Here is a 19,022-nt window from a genome sequence, read left to right as displayed (position 1 = left end):
CTGGATCAGATCAAAGCAGCTTGACTTTTGTTTCTGCTGCGTCACTGCCCATCTCAACTTGTTCTTGATATGTTCTCGACACGGAGAAACTGTCTTATCTGCAGCGAAACCTTTCCGTACGTAAACATCACGAAACTCGATCAATTACAGACATAATAATACCTACTACAGCTAAACATAGCTTAAGACCTCCACTACTATCTTAAGCTGCATTCCCTTACCTAGGTACCTTACCTACCTACAGTAGCCAGGTCTTGTGCCGCCAGCGCAACGCAGTGCAGTGCAGTAGGCAGCTCACCAACCTAAGCACAGCGCAGCTCAGCACAGACTGCAGAGCGCTCTCCCTCCGCTCGCTGTCTCCTCCCTCATCTCTTTGGCCCGCCCTCCGTTGCTTCTGCTCCTCGCCCACATCCACATCCACATTCACGTCCAAACCAAAGCAGACCAGCCTACCTCCACCACAACCACCATTACCACCCGACCATTATTCTTCAGCCTTGGACGCCTGCCCACCTCTTAACATCATTCAGCCCTCCGCCGTCCTGCCTCCGATATCCCTCCCTGCCGCCGGACAGGAAATAATTTTGGACGACGTCTATAGATCACGGCGGCATATCTTGGTAGACCCCACTGCGGCGCCGACAAAAGACGATATCCAGAAACGACACCACCGCCCATCCACTCACCACCTTACCTTACGCCATCTAACACCCACCGCAACACCAGACCAGACGTGTGCTGTTGTAGCTTCCATCATCCACCCATCTCCCTTCGTGTCGCCTCGACTCGTCAACATCAACTACTTTCGCTGTTTCCAAGTTCTCGGCTCCGATTAATCCTCACCTCCGCCTTGGCCCCGCCATTCGAATCCACAGCTATCGATTCTGACCTTTGCCTCCCTCGACCAACAACCACAACCCCTCCTAACCCCCGCCCTCGCTGCTCACCAAGATGGTTGATAGCGAGACGAATTCGCCCACGTGGAAGTTCACGCAGTACGTTATCTCTCTTGATCCATTATTGGGTACCTCTCGTGTTTTTGAAGGTGAAGCTGAGCTGTCGTGTGCAGGTGTTTTGGTGACAAGGGCGATGTTGAGGACATCACCGAAGGTATGTCACCACCCTCTGCCTACTTCAGAGCCAGTTATCCGTCATGGTTACTAACTGCCACGCTCTGATACAGCTGATATCATCTCGACGGTTGAGTTCGACCATACCGGAAACTATCTCGCTACTGGCGACAAGGGAGGTAGAGTAGTGCTCTTCGAACGCAACGAGACGGTACGTCACCATTCCCGAATGTCTTTGCGTGCCGCTTATCTTTGGCGCTGCACTCCCTACTGTCGCCGCTAACTATGGATGCAGAAAAAAACCTGCGAGTACAAATTTCACACCGAGTTTCAGTCGCATGAGCCCGAATTCGACTATTTGAAGTCCCTTGAGATCGAGGAAAAGATCAACAAGATAAAGTGGTGCAGGCGACAAAACGCTTCACACTATCTGTTGTCTACCAACGACAAGACAATCAAGCTATGGAAGGTGTTCGAGAAGTCGCTCAAGGTTGTGGCGGAGAACAATCTCTCTCACGATGTAACTCCTGGGAGCATTGCAGGTGGTGGCGGCGCTCCCAAGCCTTTACCATCTCATCAGTTTAAGAACGCCGCCGACCTAAAGCTGCCTCGGCTCACACATCATGACACAGTGGTTGCCGCCGTGCCACGCCGGACATACGCCAACGCACATGCCTATCATATCAACAGCATCTCGGTGAACAGCGACGGAGAGACCTTCATCAGCAGCGATGATTTGCGGATTAACCTCTGGAACCTCAATATTCAGGACCAGAGCTTCAACATCGTTGACATCAAGCCTGCCAATATGGAGGAACTTACTGAAGTGATCACAGCAGCCGAATTCCACCCCATGAGCTGCAACTGGTTCATGTATGCCAGCTCTAAGGGCACCATCAAGCTTGCTGACATGCGAGAGAGTGCTCTATGCGACCAGCACGCGAAACGTTTGTGCACCCGAATTGTAAGAACTTGTATAATTGCAAGCGTACTGACTACTCGTAGTATTTGAACAGGAAGAAGACCCCTCGTCGCGATCCTTCTTTTCCGAAATCATCTCCTCTATCTCCGATGTCCGGTTCTCACATGACGGTCGATACATCTTATCTCGCGATTACCTCACCGTAAAGATTTGGGATATCAACATGGAGCGACAGCCTGTAAAGACGATACCGATCCACGAGCATCTCCGGCCACGATTGTGTGACACATACGAGAACGATAGTATATTCGACAAGTTTGAAGTTGTTTTCTCTGGTGATGCGAAGAATGTTATGACGGGCAGTTATAACAACAATTTCATGATCTATCCTTCAGACCCTGACAAGGAGGTCGAGGTGGTCCTTCAGGCGGACAAGTCGGCTTTCAAGGCGAAGAAGGTTGGTGTGCCCACGCCAATCAACGCCTCGACAAGCCCGACAGCCACCAATGGCAAGAAGGGTGGATCTAGGGCTGGTAGTCCAGGCGGTCAGGGCCAGCGAATGCGTAAGGAGACAGACGCGGACCAGATCGATTTCAACAAGAAGATCCTGCACATGAGTTGGCATCCCTTCGAGGACAGTATTGCGATTGCAGCTACGAACAATGTAAGTGAAACTGAGGCACACCTTTGTATGTCAACCTGGGGCTAACCTGCGGACACAGCTCTTTGTCTTCTCGGCACTCTAGACCGTGGTAATGGCGTTCATCTCGTAGGGCAGTTAAGCGAGCTAGTCCCTGGCTGGAAGTCGAAGTCGCAACAGCAAGAGTATAAGTACTTCAGCCTCAGTCATGGTGGGATCTGCCCAGTTCTTCTTGGGCATGACGTGATATCTCGATGGTGCAGGAAATGATAATACGGAACAACACGACCTACTATACTTAGAAGCGATAGCACGTATCATCGATAGTGCTTGGAATGAATGCTACGCGGAGAGAAGGAAGAAAGCTGGAAGAGGCCCTTTGGATGTGGCCGTTGAAAAGACTGACGATAGAAAGCTACTGGCTATCTGTCTATGAAGCAAGCGAATGAACCAGCGGGAAGAGCCACATGGGAGGGAGGTGAACGGATACATTGGCTGGCGTTCGGTCGCCACGTGTAGCAGAAACCACAAAGAGACTATTGAGAATCAAAGAAATGCCACTCATGCCTGAGAAGAAGCCAAGTTAAAATGATGGACGGCTATTCGCCCGCCATTCGGGTCAGTGGAGTTTCGAGGGAGACTGATGATGGATAATGGTAAGGTTAGATGCAGGGGCCGCATTCAACGCCTCTAAGAACACAAGCAGTTGATTGTTTAGTAATTTCTTGACCAATCCGCCGTTTGTATCGTGACGCAGGCCTATGTAAGCTTCATAGCCAATCTCTGAGGCTATTGAGCTGCCACGACCTCTGATGCAGCAATGTTCCATCATGCAGTACCTCCCTGCGATGGACGGTCTCTGGTTGAATTTAAGGTACTTGAGATGAGATAGGGCTGTTCAGCCAGCACTAACTCTTGACGTGTACTCAGTACGGTTTGGTCCAATGAAATCTTGGTGGGTATGCAGGTACAACGGTACCGCTGACTTGATGCGGGTCAACCCCCAGCCTTATCGAAGAGTCTGAGCGTCCCTCGGCCCCCGTCTCATCTTGGCTCTTCTGCATTACCTGGCAAGGACAAGCAAGACACAAGGGCAACACCAATAACTCGGCCCAGCCGCTTTTTGTCAGCAGAGCTCTTTGTTGAGGGATACCACCTGTCACTCCTTTTTTTCACTATTTACACCTCCCATCCCACAGAGATGGCGACCGAAATACCTTCCCACATCCTCCGCAAGAGGACAGCAGCCTCAGACATGACGGTCCTCGAGAACTCGATCCGTCGTGACAGCGCCTCTCAAGAGGCTCCTGTTAATGACCTGGAGCAAGGATCGAGGCCATCTGTAGCGCAGAACATTGCCAATCTGGTGGCTCACGAGGTCGGACCTTCATTGTTGACGGTTGGTGTCATGTTAAGCTTGATCTTTGGAGGATGCTGTTCAAATGTACGTTGTCACTTCCAGCCCCCGCTACCAATTGTCTTACATGGTCATATGGACTGACTCAAACCATGCTGGCTTTAGGTTTATGCTCTTGAAGCTATCGTCAAGTGAGTTTCCCATGTGTATAATCACCCATACCGTGCTATGAGACTGATGAGTTATTTGTATAGCTTTGAACCATCAAGTGGTATGAAATCGTCTGCGGTCCCGTAGCCTTTAACTGACGCATTCTCTTCATTGCAGGAACTCTGTTGACGTTTGTTCAATTTCTCTTCGTCGCTGTAACGGGATTCATCGCTCAATTTGATAAGAACAGTCGTTTCTTCCTTACACCTAACAAGGTTCCCATCAGCCGTTGGATATTCAACATTGTTCTCTTCTTCACCATCAATGTCCTCAATAACCACGCCTTCAGTTATGATATTTCCGTTCCAGTTCATATCATCCTTCGATCTGGCGGAAGTATCACAACTATGGCGGCAGGCTATCTATATGGCAAGAGGTATTCTCAAATGCAAGTTGTTGCCGTCGTCCTCTTGACACTCGGCGTCATCTTGGCTGCATGGTCGGATGCTCAAGCCAAGGTAGACATTCCTTCTCCGAGCTTTGCTAGGCCTACACTAATAACTCTTGGCTATAGGGTACAAGTGAAAGCAGTGGTCGTCCGGCCTTCAGCACTGGACTGGTGATCCTCTTCGTGGCTCAGCTTCTTTCGGCCATCATGGGGCTTTACACGGAGGCAACATACGCCAAATACGGCCCTCAGTGGAAGGAGAACCTTTTCTACTCGCATGCCCTCTCTCTGCCGCTGTTCCTGCCTTTTGCTCCGTCAATGGCACGTACTTTTGCTCATCTTATGACGAGCACCCCGTTACAACTACCAGGCGTTTTCGGCTTCGCGACCACTAAGTTCCAGATTCCCAGTCAGATCCTATTCCTTATTACCAATGTTCTTACTCAATATGCTTGCATCCGGGGAGTCAACCTTCTGGCCGCTGCCTCAACGGCTCTCACCGTCACCATCGTCCTCAACATCCGAAAGCTCGTCAGCCTACTTCTAAGCATTTGGCTATTTGGTAACAAGCTAGCTCCTGGTACACTCCTAGGTGCTATTATTGTTTTCAGTGCCGGCGGGCTATACTCAGTGGGTTCGAGAAAGAAGACACCTGCGGAGAAGGGAGTTTCTGCCAGGGCCAACAAAGCAAGCTGAGGAGCGTGTTGCGTGTTTTCGTCGGTATAAAGGGTTTTTGCAACGCTCATCGAATTGTAGACGGCGTTGATGGTTAAGGGGGACCTTGCAAGAGACGATCTGAGTGTAGCCGGACGTCATGTCCAATGCTACCATGTAGGCGCTATGGTGAATCTTATATGCTAACGAATACCAAAAGCCAAAGAGCTTATATAGACTAGACAATCGAGAATGCCATTTTCGAATAGACCGTGGATATTTACCATATTTGTGTTGATATCAAGTAGCCTATAGTGCTCGTAAGGAGGAGCCCTTACACCACACAAAACACCGATGACATCCATTGAAAAAGACCCTGGAAGCAACTTGGACGGAATGATATGTCGGTCAGGTCCAAGCTGGGAAGGATGCAGATGTTCAAACCTTCCCACGCATCTTCAAGGTTGTCATTCGAGCGCTTATCATTCTGGTCTCCAACACCAACGCGGGGAACGATATCCAGATGCGTCCTGCAGTCAACGCCGCTCCTCCACAGGTTATATATCACTCAAACACTTCCAAACTCATGGCCACGATTATCGACACCAACAGGAGCCTCCATCTAAGATTGATCTGCTATCATCCTGGCTTATTTACCCGGCATGTCGCATCCACAAACTGGTTTCCCACAGACAACCTTCAAAGGAGAATCTACTCTATCAAGACGACGAAAGACTGTTTCGCGCACTACAGTTCGTACCCAACTCGATCAGCTGCGATCAACCGGGCGGTATGACTGCTTCAGGCTCAATTGGCACCCTATCTACGACGACAAGTCCATGTGGCCCGTTCCATACCACTTATTCTGGGACAGTGATATCGCTAAATGGATTGAGGGGGCTTGTTACTTTCTAGCTGATCCAGATGAGTATGACGAGGATATTGATCAGGCTGTCCGCGAGCTTGTAGACATGATCAGGTCAGCTCAGCAGCAAGACGGTTACCTGAACGTTCATTATACTGTGGTTGAACCGGGAAAGAGATGGACCAACATCCGGGATATGCATGAACTGTAGGTTGTCAAACAAATCCGGTTACTTACAGGAAGCTGACTTGGCGACGCAGATACAATGCTGGCCATCTCATAGAGGCCGCAATTGCTCATAAGGAATACTATAAGAATGACCTACTTCTCGAGCCTATTGAGAAGTATGTTTCTCTCATCACGAAACGTTTTGGCCTCGGAGAAGGCCAGTTGAAAGGTTATCCTGGCCACCCTGAAATCGAGCTATCGCTTTTTCGACTGTACGCTGCTACAGGTAACACCGGAGCTTTCGACCTGGCACAGTATTTTCTGACTGAACGAGGAAATACTGATGGACATGAAGGGAAACACTTCTACGACTGGGAAAGAGAAAAGAGAGGCGAAAGCCCATGGCTGCGGTCGAACTCCTATCCTCAATCGAGGGCTTATTGGTATTGCCAAGCTCATGTTCCAATCACAGCACAAAACACAATTGAAGGACATGCTGTCAGAGCTGGATACCTTCTAACTGCTGTTGCTGACATGCTGCATCTCTCCGCAGAGAGTGGAAAGGCTTTACCTGATGCCGAAGCATGGTCACAGGCACTGCATAGACTGTGGGACAGCATGGTTGATAGGAAGATGTACTTGACTGGAGGCATCGGTGCTATGGCACAGTGGGAGGGCTTTGGAATTGACTACTTCCTTCCCCAGGGCACGGATGAAGGAGGCTGCTATGCTGAGACATGCGCTTCGATTGCTTTCGTCATGCTCGCGGAACGAATGTTACACCTTGATCTCGATTCTCGATACGCCGATATTATCGAGCTATGTCTCTACAACACCATCATGACAGCCATGAGTTTGGATGGCAAATCCTTCACTTACATCAACCAACTTGCCAGCTCTGAAACTGACAAAAACATGCGTGAGGGGTGGTTCTGGTGCGCTTGTTGCCCTCCAAACTTGACGAGGCTATTCGGCAGTTTGGGCGGCTATCTTTGGGATTATGGTACTGAGGGCAATGGCGTCTTTGTGAATGTCCATTTATACACTGGTGCCGAGTTGCAATTCAAAGTAGGCTACTCGATTGTCACGCTCCAGCAAAAGACCAACTGGCCGTGGGAGGGCAAGGTTGACTTTGAGTTGTCGTCTCCATCTCTCTTGCAAACCACCATCCGGCTTCGTTTGCCCGCTTGGTCCAAAGGAAGATTTACATTATACCCACCAGCAAATTTGACCACCTCAAAGGTTGAAAAGGGTTATATATCTCTACGGCCTTCCTATCTCTCTGAAAATCCTCGGTTCTCGCTAGATATTCATGGTTTCGAACCAAGATTTATATCACCCCACCCCTACTCAAATCAACGCAACTTATCCCTCGCACGAGGGCCAATCGTCTATTGCGTCGAAGATGTCGATAACCCCTCGGAGTCTAATCATTTCAAGGATGTATTCATTCGAACGGACTCGTCGGTTACTGAAGAGAAAGTGGTCCATGAAGCGTCCGGCGAAGAGTATGTCGCGATGCAAGCTCAGGGGTGGAAGCAGTCACCTTCAGCACTTGGATCACTATCGCTAGAGACTGCTGAGTCTGTGAATTTGGTTTTTGTTCCATACTATTTCAGAGCCAACAGGGGAGGGGATGGTCAGATGAGGGTTGGTTTATCAAACGGTGGCACCGAGCCAGGGGTTCTTTTCCCTGAGAGACTCTGACTGTGGATCTCCAAGGGCCAAGTATATAAGCATGACTTCAAGGGGAGAAGACTATCGGGTTTCTTCATTTCATCTTCACCTGAGGCCTGACCGATGACTTGTGACTGATGCTGAGTGATATCGTTGCCCGTTCGAGTGTGTCGCGAGATAACACTCAATACACGCATAACATTGAGTTTTGGATAATACATATAGCTCTCTGAAAAACGACCTTCTTTTGTCTTGAGAAGCTGCCCCTTAGTATGATTAAATCTATGACATATGCATTTGTAGTGATTCACTTACACTCCCCTATCAAGCTTGAAAATGCCAAGAATGAGGAGCGGAAAGTAATGCCATTGTCGATTTCATATTGCTTTAATGCGTAGATATACGATTTTTAAACCCAATACCCAAAGCACTTACCCTATCACTCTTACTGCCTCAAAATATCCTCGTCTAGGGGTCCCCTCTATCAAGACCAGGGATTTGACCCGGTACTACGGTTGCGGCAACGGGCCATGTAACACGGTAGAGCACCCGTGTTTCCGAATTTAGTGGAGCTGGCGGTGATTCGGTTACTAATATTCTCATGAGCCTATGCTATGGCAGAGGTAAGGTGATTAAGCTTGTGGTTCGAATTTAGTGTCTCACTGTGCTCTGAAAGACTGTGGAAGTACGTTGTCTATTAATATGATTGTATTCGATTCTAGGAGAATAATGCTTAATGGCATCCTTATTCCTCACAAGATGCCAGGCCCCATCTGCATCTTGATACTTTACAGTTGATAGGAACAATCATGACTTACGGATCTTATCGGTGAGAAGTCAACGTTGAGATCGGGTGACTGCAGCTCTTCCAAGAGCGAGGCTTCATATCTCTAGTTGGATATTGAGTCAAGGTTGGTGTTCTAAGTTGAGACCCCTGTCTTGTAGGAGAACGGCGGGTACCGGTTCTGCGGAGCCCTATCTTGAAGAATATTCTGCTTTGAGGAGATTTATATGCATATCCGATATGGAGAAAAACCACTACTATCTTGAAACAGGCGCACAACACCTCCTTCATCCGGTAAGGCTTAAGTATAGAGAGGTTCCAAGAAGCAACTATCATGTGGAGCTTTAACTCAATACCGAGCAGATGCCTCAATGAGTATAGATGGGACCTATACCCCCCCGCCTTGCCTACGGCGTGCATTGCACCGACGCATTGTCCCGCTATGACCCGCTATAAACCCTGGTGTGTCACACCGTCATACCTTCCCTTCAAGGGCTCTCTCTGTCTTTGCCTCTCTTATTGCGGGCACACTTCCTAGTGCTCTCCTCTTTCAAACGTCCTCTCTCGATAATTAAAATCGAATCAATCACCATCCTCAAAGTCATCACCCGAGGGAGGATTTACACACCTGATCTGCTAGCTAAATCGTATTCAGATCAAGGCATCGCCATGGCTGGTACGTATTCTACAGCTCGCCCTGCCTCTCCTCCGCTGCGCCAGACCCAATATCACGAACCCTGCTTTGGCTCTCGATGATAACGACAGCAATTGGAAACATTTCTGACCGAGAATATGCCACAGGCGGCCCTATCTTTGAGGAAAGCGAATCAAGCGCGCTTGATGTGCGGGCACGGGAGTCAGATGAGGAGATAGACGAGACTAGAGATTCTGGTGCAACCGGACATGGCGCCTCGCACAATGCCCCCTCTGACGCTGGCTCCCACACCGGCAACGAAGCTGAGGAGCTCGAAGATGGAATGCTTCTCCGCGACTTGCCCAAGAGAACGACTTTTTACGATCCTGTCGCTGAGCGTCAAATGAGCCAGACGGACGCAAAATACTTCTACCACCGAAACAAGGCCGATGCACGAAGCGGTGGTGGGGCTGGCTACCAATCTATACCTCAAAGTCCTTTCCTTGCTTCTGGGTCTCGCCCTGCAACCGAATATGGTGCCGATAGTCTTGTGCTAGACTCGAGTGGTCGTCGAGTCGAGTCTTTCCCTCCTGGCTTGGAGATGCCAAACCCTGCCGTTGAATCGGGGTTTACTCAATCGCCTACAAAACTCGATGCGCAACCTGCCCCATTCCCGCCTAGTCATCCTTCTGCTCTTCCTCATGCTGGTCAGGTTGCCCAGGATCCACGGCTACCTGATGGCTCCAGCAATGGCCTGCCCTCTGGTGGACTCTTCGACACTGAGCCCCATATCACTTCCGAATTGAGTGCTATCTCGAAAAACATTCAGAGAATCCTCGACACCAGGCGCAAATATATCGCCCTCTCGAATCAGGGGCCTGATGATAACCCAAGAGACGGCCCGGATTGGGAAATTTACCCCCCTCCACCAGAGCCGGCATGGCAGCAATCGTCGAGGCAAAGAGCAAGTACTACAGAGCACGTACCAGGTCAAGAGAATACTGGGTTGAACGGCAGTAAGGATGCTACTGGGCCCATACCAGGAGAGTTGCCCCAGGAGCACCATGAGGGTAGACGCTCGGCAAGAAGGCGAAAGCCAGGTCAAGATATTGGAGAGGATTTTGATATGGCTGACATATTGCCTCTGCCGGGCGATGATGGACGCTCATATAAGTTGGATGATAGCGGAGTCTATCAAGTATTCGAAGGCCACGATACTCAGACGCCTGCGATCAAGGTTCCTACAATCAGGGAATTCTACATGGACCTGGACGACATTCTGGATGTCTCATCTGACGGACCTAGTAAGAGTTTTGCATTTCGACGTCTCCAATATCTCGAGGGTAAATTTAACCTCTATGTCCTCTTGAATGAGTATCAAGAAACAGCCGACAGCAAGAAGGTTCCCCACCGAGACTTTTACAATGTTCGAAAGGTAGATACCCATGTTCATCATTCTGCGTGCATGAACCAGAAACATCTGCTTCGCTTCATTAAGAGTAAGATGAAGAAATTTCCCAACGAAGTCGTCCTGTTCCGCGATGGAAGACATCTCACCCTAGCCGAGGTTTTCGCTAGTATTAATCTGACAGCTTATGACCTGAGCATTGATACATTGGACATGCATGTAAGGCTTGCTCTCTGAACTCGATATTGTATTTAGAGAATTGAGTCACTAACTGCTGTAGGCTCATACGGATTCGTTCCATCGCTTTGACAAATTTAACCTCAAGTATAATCCAGTCGGAGAGTCCCGTCTTCGAACTATCTTCCTCAAGACAGATAACTTTATCCATGGCCGGTACCTTGCCGAAATTACCAAAGAAGTCATTTCTGATCTTGAGTCAAGCAAGTATCAAATGGTTGAGTGGCGCATCTCCATTTATGGCAAATCGATCGATGAGTGGGACAAGCTTGCCGCTTGGGTGGTCGATAACAAGCTGTTTTCGCACAATGTCCGCTGGCTCATCCAGATCCCTCGTCTCTACGACGTCTACAAAGCAAGTGGTCTCATGGAGACGTTTGAACAGGTGGTCAAGAATGTCTTTCAGCCACTCTTTGAAGTCACCAAGGACCCATTAAGCCATCCCAAGCTGCATATTTTCCTTCAGCGAGTGATTGGTTTCGACAGTGTTGACGACGAGAGTAAAGTCGAGCGTCGGCTGTTCAAGAAGTTCCCTGTGCCAAAAGTATGGGATACCAAACAGAACCCGCCATATAGTTACTGGATTTACTATCTCTACTCTAATCTGGTGTCGTTGAATTACTGGCGCAAGAAGCGCGGTTTCAACACGCTGGTCCTGCGACCCCATTGCGGAGAAGCTGGTGACAGCGAGCACTTGGCTGTTGCCGCCTTGTGCTGTCATAGCATCAGTCACGGACTGCTCCTACGCAAAGTCCCCCTTCTTCAGTACGTCTTTTATCTGGACCAAATCGGCATCGCCATGTCACCGCTGAGTAACAATGCCCTGTTCCTCGCCTATGAGCGGAACCCTTTCCACCAGTACTTCAAGAGAGGTCTTAATGTCTCACTATCTACGGACGATCCTCTACAGTTTGCTTTCACCAAGGAGCCATTAATCGAGGAGTATGCAGTTGCCGCACAGATTTACAAGCTGAACTCGGTCGACATGTGTGAGCTCGCCAAGAACTCTGTTAAACAAAGCGGTTACGAGTTGGCCATCAAGGAGCATTGGTTAGGGCGTGGCTGTAATAAGCCAGGAAAGGAAGGAAACGCCATGGTTAAGACAAATGTTCCTGATCGAAGGGAAGAGTTCCGCTACTTCACCTTGATGCAGGAGAGAGACGTGTAAGCGGCTGGCCCTTTCCGTATGATCGATCACTTTTATGCTAACGATTGTTCCCAGGCTGTCGAAATATGTCACTTATAATGCTGCGAATGAGCCTCCTGTGCAAGCTGCTGGCAATGAGAGCAAGATGTCAGAGTCAGTGGCGTCCCTGGCTGGCCAAACCACTGGTTTGGGGGTCGCAACGGGCAATGAGACTGCCAATGTCGAGACGTCTTCACCAGTTGGCCATCACATTGCAAAGGTCGCATCCCAGGTTGGTCTGTCGGCCGGCCGAGATCAAACATGGCCCAGTGATCCTATGTCGGACCATCATCTCTCTGGAACCGACCCGAGAATGTTCCCAGGCATTTTTACTCGTGGACACCGCACAGGTAGCCATCGGAATCTTGCCCAAGCCAGTGACGACCGTGACACTGAAGACGATATTTTCGGCCCCGAAACCTGATCTTTGCTAGTCTCGGCCGTGTATTTAGATGTGTAACTGTTTGAACATTGTGAATAGAATTGCTTTAGGTATTGGAATGGATGAACAATTGGACACCCAACAGGTGTGGATAGACAACGGCGCATGTGGATTAAGTAATCGAGTATTTGCTCTCGCTTTGGCATGATTTAGGGAAAGTTATGTGATAACAAGGTATATAATGTATCTAAACAATCAGCAAGATCGTTCTGTGAGGTGATTAGGCTTCGTTGAAATGTTAGCATGTTCGCTTCTTGTTTTTTTGGCATTTAATATTAATCATTGAGCTTCAACTTGTGGCAGAGAAAAACATAAAAATCTTAAGGACCTAAAAAAGATATCAATCAATATCACTGGTAGTTTATTTAAACTTCTCATACTCTATAATCTGGCAGCTGGGATAAGTGAAGCTCAAATGGCCTATCTCGACTCACGTGCAAGATACAGGGTAGCGTTACCCGCTGAGTGCTTAGCTTTAAGCTGACGTTACTTTAAAGCCCAACCTGCGCCAGATAAAGGGGTGACGCACAATATGTACCGGCAATGCTCCGCTTCTGGCGACCCAATCCGCCTACCAACGAATTAACACATAGTGGATCGCATTTTACACCCACCCACGTTATACCGCAATCAGAGATTCTGGTTAATGAACTTGGTAGGGGGAAGGTACGGTACGTCGGATCGGTCCATATTTGCCTTACCAAGGTAGTCCATCGCTTGCTCCTCAGACAAACGACGCACTGCGTCACTTCGCATCGCATCGCATCGCATCGTAGCGTCTTACTTCTAGCCAACCCTTTCAATTCTCTTTTTTATCATTTCTCTATACTTAATTCAACAGAGGTTTCCTGCTGAAGGGACTTACTCGCGCGGTGCAACCGATCGAGCCGAATCAAGACCTTCGACATGGGGTTCCTGGGAGTGTACCGGGCTCTCTACGACTACGTGCCCCAAGCTGAGGGAGAGCTCGCAATAAAGGATGGAGACTTGCTCTTCATCCTCGATAAGAATGGCGACGATGGCTGGTGGAAGGCAAAGAAGAAGGCCGGAGCTGATGACGAGGAAGAGCCAACCGGCCTTATCCCTGGTAATTATGTCGAGGAGGTAAGTTGGCGTTGAACAACTACAGCACTATCACAGCACTGGTACTAAAGCTTCGTTCTTTAATTTAAAAGGCCAAGCCAGTAGACCATGCTAGAGCTCTATTCGATTACACGCGCCAGACAGATGAAGAATTGTCATTTCACGAGGATGCTACGCTTGCTGTCTACGACACGTCGGACCCCGACTGGATCCTGACTGGCCTCGACGGCGAATATGGCTTTGTCCCTTCCAACTACATCGAAATGGGCGCACCTGCTGAGTCTGCTCAGCCGCCGCTGCCGTCTCCGCCGCCAGCGCTACCTTCAAGACCACCACAGGCTCCCTCGATCTCCTCCCCCGAACCAGAGGCGGCATCTCCGGACCTACCGAATGACACCGCGCCTACTCCTTCGAACCCTGCTGCTGCTATCGCAGGCGTCATGCATGGTCGCTCAGTTTCTCAACAATCTCAGCAATCTGCCGCTCCACGACAGCCCCCTCGTGCGTCCGTTACGTTTAGCGAACCCCCCGAAGTTGAGGACGAGCCCGTACGATCACCGACCCTGCCAGCCCGACCACGGGTACCAGCGCCACCATCTCCAACTTATGACGAACCCCCCTCCCCTATACACACCCGCAGTTTCCAAGACCACAGGGACCCAGATCGTCGCCAAGATGTCGAGCGTACTCCTGGCGGCTTTCATATGTATAACATCAACGAGATGATTTCCATCATGGGCAAGAAGAAGAAGATGCCCACAACATTAGGAATTAATCTTTTAACAGGTATCATACTGGTTGCTCCAGAGCATGCTTCTGATGGACCTTCACAGGAATGGACCGCTGACCGCATGACGCATTACTCGCGGGAGGGAAAGCACGTTTTTATGGAGCTTGTGCGCCCAAGCAAGAGCGTCGACTTCCACGCCGGAGCAAAGGACACAGCCGAGGAGATTGTCAGTATGTTGGGCGAATTGGCTGGTGCTGTACGTGCCGAAGGACTCCGTGAGGTGATCATGGCTGGGACACAAGGTAGCAGCGGTGGTGTCCAGAAGAAAGGCCAGGTCCTGTATGACTTCATGGCCCAAGGTGACGACGAGGTAACTGTTGCTGTGGGAGACGAGGTGCTTGTTATCGACGATACAAAGAGCGAAGAGTGGTGGCAAGTTCGCCGGCTCAAGAATGGTAAAGAAGGAGTCGTCCCTAGCAGCTATATTGAGATTACTGGCTCTGTCCCACTACACTCGTCTGGCGGCGTAAACTCAGCCAAGTCTCTCGTCGAACAAAATCGCCTCGAAGAAATTCGATTGACCAAGGAAGCCATGAAAGCTGGCAAAGAACCTCAGCAGGTAGGACCGGGAATGCCTCTCCCTGAACGAGGCAGTAGCCTCATGGCACGAGAAACTGGTAGTAATTCGGGACAACAGCGGAGCCGTCGAGAAAATGGACGAAGTGATGGCGGCAGTCAAAGCCGATCAAAGTCTAGTAAGTCAGCACTTGATTAGATTTCTCTTTTCACTCAGATGTTTGCGATAGGACTTAGAGCATCTGCTAACATGCTTTTTATAGAGCCTGACGCGTCCAAGGTGCGCACCTGGACAGACCGTTCCCGGTCTTTCAGTGTGGAAGCCCAATTCCTTGGTCTGAAGGACGGGAAGATTCACTTACATAAGATGAATGGTGTCAAGATTGCAGTTCCTATCACAAAAATGTCGCGCGAGGATCTCGAGTATGTTGAAAACTTCACAGGCATATCCCTGGAAGACGATAAGCCGTTGGCAGACGTCAAGAGAGCTCGGTCTGCCGAAAAGAAATCCCCCGAACGTAGTCCTTCAGCAGGCGCAACGATCGACAAGGATGCCAAGTCCGACTACGACTGGTTTCAGTTTTTCTTGTCTTGCGAGGTTGCAGTGGGTTTGTGTGAGCGCTATGCACAAGCCTTTATCAAGGATTCCATGGATGAGAGCGTGCTTCCTGATGTCGACGCCACTACTCTGAGAGCCCTTGGAATTCGCGAAGGTGATATCATCAAGGTCATGCGTACCTTGGATGCCAAATATGGCCGCAGCCGTGGTGGAAAGAGAGGAACTGCTGATGGAGTTGATGGTGAAGGGGGTTTATTCTCTGGACCTGGCGGTGCGCTACGAAACAACACCCGCAAGGGCCGACCCGCACCAGCAGTCCAAACAAGTGATGTTGTTGATGCCAGTGCCTTTTCACGAGGTGATTCCTCCAAGACTGGTGAGAACGACAGCAGGTCACCCCCGCCCACAAGTCCTACGAATAAGAGTCCCGAAGCTCGTCCAGCAGCGAGCTCAGGATTCGATGATGATGCTTGGGACGTGAAGCCTAGCAAGCAGCAATCGCCGCCTAAAGCTCAGCCTGCTGTTGAGTCTGCTCAGAAGCCTGCCCCTGAGCCTGCCCCTGTCTCACCCCCTCCCCCGGCCTTGACTGGCTCCATGCAAGAGTTATCGCTCCTCTCAACGCCCCTCGAACCCACCAGGGCTGAGCCAGCACCCGCCCCGGCACCGGCGCCTGTCATCGCTGCTCAGCCGACCTCGACACCCGTGCCGCAACCGTTGAGCGGCGCTACCCCCTCATTCTTTACATCTGTTGCTCAGGCTCGGCAACGTCCTACTCCCCCACAAGGTACTGCGAACCAGGGCTCTCTCGTCCCTCCACCACCTCAGCGACCTCTTTCAGCTCCGCAATCAGCCCAGCCCAGCGGCTTTGCACCTCCCCCCATGATGCCTCAGATGACAGGTGCTCTGCAAGGCCAAGTTGCACCTCCCGGCCAGAGCCTGAGTGAGATCACACAAGCCCGCCTGCAACAGCAATATACGGCTCAGATGCAGCAGCAGCAAGCCCCTCAGCAAATGCAGCCCAATATGACTGGATTTCCAGGACAACAAGGCCCTGGCTTAATGTCTTTCCCCACCGGTGCTGGACAGTTCATGCAGCCCATGATGACAGGAATGCAGGGACCGAATCAGTTCGTCCCAATGCAAGCTCAACCCACAGGTTTTCAACCGCCCTTCCCCGCCACGCAGTCGATGTATGGAGCACCCACAGGAGGTATCAACAGCTACTTGCCTCCAGCTCTTGAACCCCAGCGAACAGGTATGCCAGGCTTGCAGCCCCAAGCTACTGGCATGACGAACATGGGTGGCATCGGTGGTATGAATAACGTACAAGTTCCTCAGCCTCTGCAACCACAGCAGACTGGGCCACCCCCTCCCGTGCGATTTGGCGTGACAAATGAGACCAAGAAACTAGCGCCTCAGGCAACAGGGCGTAGGGCTAACTTGGCGCAAGCGAGTACGTTGAAACGATTTCACCTGTATATGTGTAATGCTAATGTTCTCTATAGCCCCCCAGAACCCCTTTGGTTTTTAATTCTTGAAAAGCTTGTTAAACTGGTCGTCATCGCACGTCGTTTCGTCATGTTTGCAAATACTCTGGACATCTTTCTTCACATCTTGTATGTATATGTAGACTTTGTCAGGTCAACCAAACTGGGAGTCAAGTGTGGAATAATAATAGTATATTTATGGCTGTTCCTGGACAAGCCAGATCAGTCTCTTCTAATGTTCTCATCTATAAGTCTATACAAAGTCGTAACAGAACGTGAATCATTGACGAGGCGAGGTCTCGTTGCAAACTGGCGATGTGTGATACCAAAAATGCGATGGAATCGAAAAAGGGGCCACAGGGATAAGATGATCAAACGAGAGAAAAAAGCTCGAGTGGTTTCTTCCGTTCCATAGAGTTGTATTCATGGTCTAAAGTGATTGAAACTTGAGCATCCTTGTTCGGTAAGTGATGGGAGCAGTCTGAATGTTTTCGAAGGCGAGCTCTCAGCCGACAACAAATCCGACCAACAAGAAGGGCTTCCCGAAAACGTCTTAGAATATGAGGCAACTAGGCCCGCTGGCTTTCCTGAGCCGATCAAGCCTTGCGGCGACGACCGCCAGTGGGTTTTGATAAACCTGTTGAGACGGAAGATAGGTCAATCTCAGCCTCAGTCACTGGGCTCTCTTGAACATTTTCCTCTAATTCAGCCGCAGGCACAAACCGCTTACGTACGGCGCGAATCATCATGAAGAACCAGTAAAAATTAAGACTGTTGAGCGTGACGTTGCTGGCCAAATAGGCGACGCCAATCCACATGGGTACCGTGGAGTCTGGGTGCGCAAATGACATAGTTGGCAAATTGAGTGCCTTCATGTCGGGGTTAATATTAATGGCGGACCACACATCGCGGTAAACACGGAAGGACGAATAAGTTCCGTAAATAAGCCGACAGGAGAAGAATGTGAAAAGAAGCATGACACCGTTGTATAGTTGCGCGCGTGTACCAGTCATGTTAAGTTTATCCATAAACCAGTGAACATTGAGGAAAGGTGTGGATAACTCCCAGAGGATGAAGACACAGGCGTAGTGGTTGAGAAATGGACGCTGATGAAAGCTGATTAGTAGAGATAGAGGGACATGCCATCGTGGTTAACTTACGAAACCGAGCGAGTAGACAAGTAATGCAGCGATTGCGTGCGCCAAGGTTCCCAAGCCAAATACATCGAGGTTAATGCTGGTGACTACTAAATCCCAGAGGAAGTATCCAGCTGCAAGCGCTTGGATGAATCCAGCACCACCAGTATAACCCCAAATACGCTCCTCCCATTCCATGTTGCTCATCTCAGTATCGACGAACATTACCCATATAGCCAGGGCATTGATTAGGCAGCTCTGAACCATGGAAACAACGTGGGCGTCCCAGTTGAGCCGTCGCTTGCGAGGAAGCTTGGAGTAGTGCTCCGGGGCCAGAAGGTTTGAGATCCATGGCGAGATAGGCCAGAAGATGACCGAGTATAACAACGCTGCGGCCAGAACTTCGTGTATGTGCAGCGGGAGAGTAGGCAGGTCGAAATAGTCGGCCCAGGGCTGTGTCTTTTCTGATAGCCAGGGCGAAGGCTGCAAAGGAAATGGATCTTTCATGCTGGCGGAATGAATTGGAGTTGCAAAACGGTTGAGGTTTGTGCTCGCGAGAACCCAGCAAAAAGATCAAGAAAGAAAGGGCCGGGAACAAAAGAATGCGGAGGAACAAAGACTTGAAATGAGCCGAGGGAAGGCGGCGCAATTAAAGGATACCTCGAGTAGGAAACTTGATATTCATTCGCCTGGTCACGTCTGTTGGGGAAGCTCACGTGGGAACAGCACGGGCAAGGGTCCGGATGGTCGCATTTTGATCTGTCTTTGGAGCTTATTCCGTTATTTGTACCGTGCCAGCGCAATTCTGG

The 19,022-nt window shown here is 50.0% G+C and overlaps 6 protein-coding genes across 11 annotated transcripts; 5 read left to right on the top strand and 1 right to left on the bottom strand.

Moving 5' to 3' along the window:
• Nucleotides 1-54: 54 nt before the first annotated feature.
• Nucleotides 55-3,327, top strand: FOIG_00460 (protein phosphatase PP2A regulatory subunit B). 4 transcript variants are annotated; one of them, XM_031196598.1, is made up of 7 exons: nucleotides 55-116; nucleotides 172-995; nucleotides 1,070-1,110; nucleotides 1,184-1,281; nucleotides 1,366-2,017; nucleotides 2,076-2,656; nucleotides 2,715-3,327. In XM_031196598.1, exons 2-7 carry the CDS (start codon nucleotides 952-954, stop codon nucleotides 2,736-2,738), a joined length of 1,440 nt encoding a protein of 479 aa, XP_031072365.1. In that variant the 5' UTR covers nucleotides 55-116; nucleotides 172-951; the 3' UTR covers nucleotides 2,739-3,327. The 4 variants fall into 4 exon arrangements, with proteins under 4 accessions (XP_031072365.1, XP_031072364.1, XP_031072366.1 ...); XM_031196597.1 differs by having other exon boundaries at nucleotides 55-995; XM_031196599.1 differs by having other exon boundaries at nucleotides 172-1,110; nucleotides 1,184-2,017.
• Nucleotides 3,328-3,656: 329 nt separating this feature from the next.
• On the top strand, nucleotides 3,657-5,545 carry FOIG_00459 (uncharacterized protein). Its single transcript, XM_031196596.1, has 5 exons — nucleotides 3,657-4,076; nucleotides 4,155-4,180; nucleotides 4,244-4,260; nucleotides 4,317-4,657; nucleotides 4,714-5,545. Exons 1-5 carry the CDS (start codon nucleotides 3,834-3,836, stop codon nucleotides 5,281-5,283), a joined length of 1,197 nt encoding a protein of 398 aa, XP_031072363.1. The 5' UTR covers nucleotides 3,657-3,833; the 3' UTR covers nucleotides 5,284-5,545.
• A 183-nt stretch (nucleotides 5,546-5,728) lies between these two features.
• FOIG_00458 (uncharacterized protein) lies at nucleotides 5,729-8,192 on the top strand. Its single transcript, XM_031196595.1, has 2 exons — nucleotides 5,729-6,313; nucleotides 6,367-8,192. The coding sequence occupies exons 1-2, from the start codon at nucleotides 5,904-5,906 to the stop codon at nucleotides 7,979-7,981; spliced, it is 2,025 nt and encodes a 674-aa protein (XP_031072362.1). The 5' UTR covers nucleotides 5,729-5,903; the 3' UTR covers nucleotides 7,982-8,192.
• A 983-nt stretch (nucleotides 8,193-9,175) lies between these two features.
• Nucleotides 9,176-12,896, top strand: FOIG_00457 (AMP deaminase). 2 transcript variants are annotated; one of them, XM_031196594.1, is made up of 4 exons: nucleotides 9,176-9,411; nucleotides 9,537-10,996; nucleotides 11,058-12,178; nucleotides 12,237-12,896. In XM_031196594.1, the coding sequence occupies exons 1-4, from the start codon at nucleotides 9,405-9,407 to the stop codon at nucleotides 12,622-12,624; spliced, it is 2,976 nt and encodes a 991-aa protein (XP_031072361.1). In that variant the 5' UTR covers nucleotides 9,176-9,404; the 3' UTR covers nucleotides 12,625-12,896. The 2 variants fall into 2 exon arrangements, with proteins under 2 accessions (XP_031072361.1, XP_031072360.1); XM_031196593.1 differs by having other exon boundaries at nucleotides 9,176-10,996.
• A 270-nt stretch (nucleotides 12,897-13,166) lies between these two features.
• FOIG_00456 (uncharacterized protein) lies at nucleotides 13,167-18,949 on the top strand. Of its 2 annotated transcripts, XM_031196592.1 has the most exons (5): nucleotides 13,167-13,746; nucleotides 13,818-15,074; nucleotides 15,153-15,210; nucleotides 15,295-17,043; nucleotides 17,096-18,949. In XM_031196592.1, exons 1-5 carry the CDS (start codon nucleotides 13,549-13,551, stop codon nucleotides 17,119-17,121), a joined length of 3,288 nt encoding a protein of 1,095 aa, XP_031072359.1. In that variant the 5' UTR covers nucleotides 13,167-13,548; the 3' UTR covers nucleotides 17,122-18,949. The 2 variants fall into 2 exon arrangements, with proteins under 2 accessions (XP_031072359.1, XP_031072358.1); XM_031196591.1 differs by having other exon boundaries at nucleotides 13,818-15,210.
• On the bottom strand, nucleotides 13,740-19,004 carry FOIG_00455 (uncharacterized protein). The gene is made up of 3 exons (XM_031196590.1): nucleotides 18,238-19,004; nucleotides 15,394-18,183; nucleotides 13,740-15,207 (listed from the first exon to the last, which is right to left on the bottom strand). Exons 1-2 carry the CDS (start codon nucleotides 18,718-18,720, stop codon nucleotides 17,674-17,676), a joined length of 993 nt encoding a protein of 330 aa, XP_031072357.1. The 5' UTR covers nucleotides 18,721-19,004; the 3' UTR covers nucleotides 13,740-15,207; nucleotides 15,394-17,673.
• Between the last annotated feature and the right edge of the window lie 18 nt (nucleotides 19,005-19,022).

This window comes from Fusarium odoratissimum (assembly GCF_000260195.1).
Source record: "Fusarium odoratissimum NRRL 54006 unplaced genomic scaffold supercont1.1, whole genome shotgun sequence".
NCBI classification, from domain to species: Eukaryota; Fungi; Ascomycota; class Sordariomycetes; order Hypocreales; family Nectriaceae; genus Fusarium; species Fusarium odoratissimum.
The sequence above is the reverse complement of the archived record's forward strand: the minus strand, read 5'-3'. Positions and strand labels throughout refer to the sequence as shown.